The following is a 6,869-nucleotide window of genomic DNA, read 5'->3' as shown; positions in this document are numbered from 1 at the left end:
TGAGTCACCCTGATGTGCTTGTACGGGTCATGGATCCGGTTTCGGATCCGATCTATTCTGAGCCCTAGCTCCGTTGTCTATTGGAGTACAGAAACCCTCTCGACGCCCTTTCGCCTCCCCGTCCGCATCGTCCGCTCCACCAGTCGGCGACGCCGTTTTCCGGCTCTCTTTCTCTCTCTATATCTCTCTCTGTTTGTGTATCTGATCGGAGACGGTTTAGGGTTCTAGCGCACGCCCATCCTTCCCTGGACAAGGTAGGACTCTCTCTCTCTCTCTCTCTCTCTCTCTCTCTCTCCACACATTGATGATGTTTATCATTTTATTTTTTAAAATTTTAATATGCTTCTGTTAGATTTATCGATGTAGCAAAATGGGTATGTGGTGTAGCCCCCTAATTGCTGGTTGCTGTATACTGAAGATGGGTTTCATTTTTTTTCTTTCCTTTGTTTGGTTGATTTTTTCATCACATTTGTGTGTAAATTCTAATGGAACAGAAAAAAAGAACAAAAATCCGGCTTAAATTATTTCGGTTAAAGTGAGTGCTAAGCTATTTGCTTGTGGGTTGCTTAGCAGATGCCTCCCTTAGATGAAAACACCAAAAGGAAGATAATTCTCTACGTTATAATGTTGGCGGCGACGTTTATGGTGGTGGTTGTGCAATGGCTCACCCAAATGTACATAGCGAGGGAGCCTTCCCGTAACAGAGATAGGCGCAGGCAGAAGTACATACAGGGCATAATTGGGCGTAGAGCTAGGGTCTATATCGAACAGGTTAGGATGACCCAGAATGCGTTCTTTCGCCTTTGCAGCCTCCTGCACGATAAAGGGTTGCTTGCCGACACGAGAAGGTCGGCAATGGAAGAGCAGGTGGTGATGTTGTTGGCACTTTGGGGCACAATGTTAGGAACCGGGCTGTCGGGCACCGTTTCAAGAGGTCCGACGAAACCGTTAGTCGGCATTTTCACAGGGCGCTCAATGCCATCTTGCAATTGCACCCATATTTTGTGAAACGAGACACCCCCGAGACCCCGTTTGAGATCCAGTCCAGTCAGAAGTATTTGCTCTATTTTAAGGTATCTGTATGAATTGTATGGCGTTCTCTTGTCGAACTTTCAGAATAGATATCGAACCGCGTAATGCTTGTTACTTAGGACTGTGTTGGCGCCATTGATTGTATACACATTCCGGCATATGTTTCTTCATGTGATGCTCCGCAATGGCGCAACAGCAAGGGAAACGCGACACAGAATGTTATAGTTGTTGTATCATTTGATGTGTGCGCCCAGTATATTTTAGCTGGTTGGGAAGGTTCTGCAAGTGATGTAAGGGTCTTGGAGGATGCACTTAGTAGGAACGAGGGACTAGTAGTACCACCTGGTAATCAACTCCACTAATATTACCCTCCGATCAGTTTTGTAGCATGTCTGCTTTTCTTTCATTCTTTAATAAGTGGCAACTATGAATTCAGGGAAGTACTATGTTGCCGATAATGGATATCCTAATGTTCCTGGCTTCATGACACCTTTTCGTGGTATTCTATACCAGCTGAATGAATATACAAGATTGGAAAGGGTCCCCCGAACTGACCTTGAGCTCTTCAACTGTCGTCATTCATCATTATGCAGTGTAGTTGAACGGACTCTCAATTTGTTGAAGTAGTTTCCCCATCTTGAGCATAGCACCACAGTATAAACTTAAGACACAAGTGAAGATAGTGATAGCTTGCTGTATACTACACAACTTTATCAGGAGCATGGGAGGTGACACAATTGATAGGGAATTTGAGGAGGCTGAGGAAGATACAGGTGTTATTGAGCAGGAAAAAGACGATATTGATGCAATCAATTTTTTCGCTAGTTCATATTCCCAACAAGAAAGAGATGAATGGGATCAGATGAGAGAAGATATAGCATTTAGTATGTGGAGCGACGAATTAGTTTCTTGATGTATGTTATTAGACCATCCATTTTTCATCAACTACTCTCTCTCTCTCTCTCCCTCAAAGGTTTAGTTGATCAATGCCATGCCAAGTAGTGTGTCATGCAATTTTCTAACCTCTATTGTCAGTCCATTCTGTAATGATCATGATGGGCCTGTTTCCCTTTATATGTACTGCTGTACGTTAATCATTGTTGTGAAACTAAATGTCATGTGTACTTTGTGTTGAGTCCATGTTGCACTTCAAAATTTGATGAGGATACCTAAAAAAGATAGACTGTAATACCTGTAAGACAATCACTGCCCACAGATGCTTTGCAGACCAAGCTCCCACTCAGTGTGGTGTTGGGTAACAGGAAAATTAATATATGGCTGAGGAAACCTGGCTTATGTTTTGACATAAATAAGGTGAACAATCCGAGATTTAAAAATTTCTGGTGTATTACTGTAGTTTGTGGACCAGACTGTATTAATGACTGCTGAAAAGGTTCTGGCGTAATGTAAAGTATATGAAGAGAAAGGTTTGAGCAGGAAGAAGGTAATGATAATTAGTCAATATATGGTCCATATTGTACTCGTAGACCGGTGCTGATTTTTCGTGCAATAAACAGGGGAGTTCCCATTTGAGTGTCTGAGCATGTTGATAAATTGATAATATCAGCAAAGATCAAATGCTAAGAGTTTGTGTCCTTGTTTTTCCATGATAATTGGCCTTTTGTGATGTATATCTAATGTACTGGGAGCCATCTCGTCTGACTTGGGTCTGAACCACTGACAACTTTCTGTGTTGGACTTTGAGAAAAGCTTTATCCAGGGAATTAAAGCTGGAACTCCAAATCCCCATAGGTTACATGGTTGTATGGACAAATAAGGATTGCTGGCCTTTCTGAGCCTTCATTCTCCATTCATTTTTTCATTGAATCATCAGAAAATTATGAATCGACATGGGGTTTGGAAGTCTTGATTGAATTTCTTAATAAAGTCATGCATTTGTTTTATGCAGATATTTTTTGGGTGAATTTACTAGTGCAATTGTGAACTTGTGTTGTCCACAAACTGTTCGAGTAAATTGGTTAACTAACATAAAGAAACATGTACATGCAGTTGGAGAAAGAGACAATGTTTACTGTCAGTATTTCTGTTAGATTTATATTTATTTTATATTCAAATGCTGGTTTATGGCTATCTTGACTTTATATTGGATGACAAAAACTCTTTTAATATTGGATGTTTAAGGTAGGATTTAATTGGGAAGCAAATGGACACTAGTGTACTTGTAACAAAATTAAAAGTTGGCATGTGAAGTGTGCTGATGATATGTGATCCACCTAACATCGGTGCCATGATTAAATTGTCATGCCACACTTCCACATGATGATAACATTAAAGTCTAGATCTCTAACTGAGTGTGCCATTTCCTCCATTTATCAAGGCCATCATAATGCAACGAACTTCTATGTTTATGAAATAAATGTATGAAGGTTGAAACTAAATGAGGCCCTGAATTGAAAGGCTGGCAGCCTGACACTAATTGAGGCAATTATTGAGTACCATATGGTGTATCAATGATTTCAACCAATGAGGATCAGTCCTATATGGTGCTTTACAGTGCAGTTTAATCAAAATTACTTTTTTGAGGGATAGAAAATTTTATCCCTTCCTCAATCCTACTAATTATTCTGCCCTCTTGATTTATCTACCATGTAGAGCTCCAGTGTACGTGTTCCATGTTTACCTAAACTCTTGCCTCTAAATACGAAATAGGTCCAAAAATAATTTCTGAACTATAAAATACATTTGCTACCTTTAGTTACCTAAACTTTTGTAGACAATGGTAGTTATATTAGTGGAAGTATGACTATTAAGCAATGTCTTATTTTCATCTCACTTGTCTGTTTTCAGCTTTCCATTGTCTGTCTACTTACTATTCAGGTTTGCTCTTTTTGGTGCAGATTTTTTATGCCACAACCATGACTGTATTTTGAGCTTGGCATAACAATGCCTCATAGGACAAGACCACTGACAGCGCTTTTGGTATTTCTGGGAGTGAATGTTGCTTTGGTGTCTACAATTACTCCTGTTTATGATTCTGTTTGCTTCCATCCTTATTGGGAGAGAAGGGTATCATCTGAGTTTCAAGTTTAATGTTTCATTTTTTTTCCTCTTAGCTTCAATCATTTTTAAATTTCTTATATTAGTCCTATGTAAGCCATATTCTGTTCTCCTAGATCTGCTCATTCTTTTTGCTCTTCCTAAACAGTTTTTGAATCCATGGTGTGTTCAGTCATTAACTATTTGTTTGTTTACAACTTGTTGAATGTTGATCTTTTATCATATATAGGATTTTGAAGCAACATAGCCATCCTTTGAGGAAAACAATATTAAGGATCTAGAATTTGTTCAAGTTTACAAAGATTATGAAAATGCTACACATGTTTAACTGAAGGAAGATTGCTAACTAATACACATGATATAAGCTTCTTCTTCTTTTGGTTTTATGATAGTGAGACACTAGCTATCTGGCTGCCTCATTTGATCCCATCTCACACATGATATAAACTTTATGCACATAATGATGACAGGAAATACTTCCATTAAGATCTGCCCTTTGACCAGAAAAAGGTCTAGCGTAACCTCTTTTTTTTCATGAGGACAAAACATTGTTATGGTTCGGATGTCCCATTACAGACTGAAAGGTGCCACATTGACCATAGCCATGTTTCGGTGTCCATGGTGTGAAACTCCACGAGTACTCCCCCCTGCCCACCAGGGATAGTTTTCTGTTGGCTTTGACCTTGTAGCAAAGAACACATCATGGGTATTAAACTTGCAATGTCTCTCAACTTGAATGCCTTAGCTGACCCACATAGCCAGATGTTTGGAACCTTTGGCTTCTGAAGTGTGGCCTTTCTCATCCCCTTTTTGTGTGAACTTGAATAGACAAAATGGTTCCTAGTTATTGCATGTAGATGGATTTGAATAATGGAAGAATGTTATAGCTATTTTGATCTCCCAATTGATTGTATTGCCTTTCTAATTAAGCCAGTAGCCACCTTCCTATGGTTGCAAAGTTCTATCAATAATCAACCTCCATATTTAAAAGTTTTTAATTGCTAAAATTCATACATCATCTTAACATCGCCTGCGTTAGTACCCTTTTCTTTAATGAAAGCTATCCAGTGTGTGGTAGTTACTGCTTTAAAGAGGGAAGCCAATCATGCAATGGCCAAGTCTTTATCAAATCTGACTTTTTTTTTCTTGTATAGCAATGAGTAAGAGCACATTGTAGAGTGTATAAATTTTATTCTCATTTCACCCTTCTTATGCTGAACTTCTAAAGGCATAATAGTAACCTTGGTGTTATTGTGTTAAGAGGGAGAGGCGTCGCAAAGAACGGGAAGCTGCTGCTGGAAAGAACTGACTCTGGCTGAAAGGATGGCATCAGTCTGGTCTAAAACCATTTTGTTTCTTTTTTTCTATGCAAACATATTTGAAGTTTAGGTCAAACAGATTTGATTGTTGGAAACCAGCTTGAAGTTTCTACCCTGCAATTTAGACAAATGGAATTGTGATGCTGAGATCTTGGATAGGAACTGGTGATTTTTAGTGGAATAATTGCAGTCAGACCTTGAAGGGATGACTTCATTACCTCAGCTGGTAATTGGCCAGCTAACCAGAGATATGATGTGGCCTTTTTTTCTCGTGAAACACGGAACAGAGTCTGTTAATTGATTAGTTACAAGGTTAATGCGACTAGTGCTACATGCTAAGTGAGTTTATCAGCTACGTTCTCAAACAGGTCGCCTCATCTTGGACTTGTGACTGAATGTTAATAACAATTCGCAACATACCAAAAAATTTTAGGGTTAGAGTCCCATTGTTTCGATGCATACCACCCTGCTGCATCTTAGGCCATGTTTTGGAACCCAGTTTTAGAATGCATGGGCATTGTTTTTGGGAATCACCAATGCAACACTGCGTTTGGTAAAGACCGTTTTGGCCAAACATGGGTGATGGGCAGGGTTTTGGCAGCTCCAAAACCCTCTCCACTGCAGGGATTGGACACCCCCCTGGAGAGGTGGGTTTTGTAGATTCTGTGAATGGTCTCCCTGCTAACACCCTCCTCGATGCCCTCACACTCTCTCTTTGCAACCTCACCCCTACCCCTCAATTTTTGGCTGGCCACCAGCAAGAAAATGGCCGGAATGGTGTCACCTGTGTGGATGATGCCATCCCAGTCATTTTCTGGCTGGTGGCTGGTTGGAAATTGCCATAATTTTTTTTTGCAATGTGAGGCGTGGGTGATGATATCCCAGCCATCTTCCAGCTGATGGTTGGTAGGAAATGGCCAGATTTTTTTTATAATGCGGGGCACAACCGATTGGGAAATGGCTGGGATGGTGTCACCCAGTGTGGGGGAAATGACCCTTCCTCAGCTGGTGGGTGGCCGGAAAATCTGAGAGCCTCTTTTTTTTCTTTTTTTGGGGTGACCAGCCATTTCCCATCCACCCACCCACTGGCCGGGATGGTGTCGCTGGGTGTGGGTGACCATCCCAGACATTTCCCAGCTGGTGGGTGGCTGGTAAATGGCCGGTTGTGACCCTCTTTCTTTTTCATTTCTTTTCTTTTTTTGACTCCAAACAAGTTCCACCTTTTGAAATGCTAAAATCTATTGAAAACAAAGGAGAGCTCTCAAACAAGGTATGAAGTTTGTAGCTCCATGAAGTTTCAATGCACGGTTTTGACAATACGGTAACCATATTTGCATTCCAATGCATGGCTCCCAAACATATCCTTAGTAATGTATAGTTTGTCCCACCAACAGGGGCTCTGCGTGGTTGGTAGGAGCTGTCAGTGCAGGTCTCTTTGTGGTGGGACTGTGCAGGTTCAAAACCCAGTGGTACGCTCTGCCTAACCCTAACTTGCCTTTA

The 6,869-nt window shown here is 40.7% G+C and overlaps 1 protein-coding gene across 1 annotated transcript; it reads left to right on the top strand.

The window, feature by feature from the left end:
- Positions 1–116: 116 nt before the first annotated feature.
- LOC149826851 (uncharacterized) lies at positions 117–5,516 on the top strand. Its single transcript, XM_090020142.1, has 3 exons — positions 117–254; positions 3,891–4,059; positions 5,312–5,516. Exons 2-3 carry the CDS (start codon positions 3,937–3,939, stop codon positions 5,357–5,359), a joined length of 171 nt encoding a protein of 56 aa, XP_089876268.1. The 5' UTR covers positions 117–254; positions 3,891–3,936; the 3' UTR covers positions 5,360–5,516.
- Positions 5,517–6,869: the final 1,353 nt, after the last annotated feature.

Source organism: Nuphar pumila, chromosome 10 (genome assembly GCF_984573655.1).
Source record: "Nuphar pumila chromosome 10, dmNupPumi1.hap1.1, whole genome shotgun sequence".
Lineage (NCBI taxonomy): Eukaryota > Viridiplantae > Streptophyta > Magnoliopsida > Nymphaeales > Nymphaeaceae > Nuphar > Nuphar pumila.
This window is presented reverse-complemented; position numbering and strand designations above follow the sequence as displayed.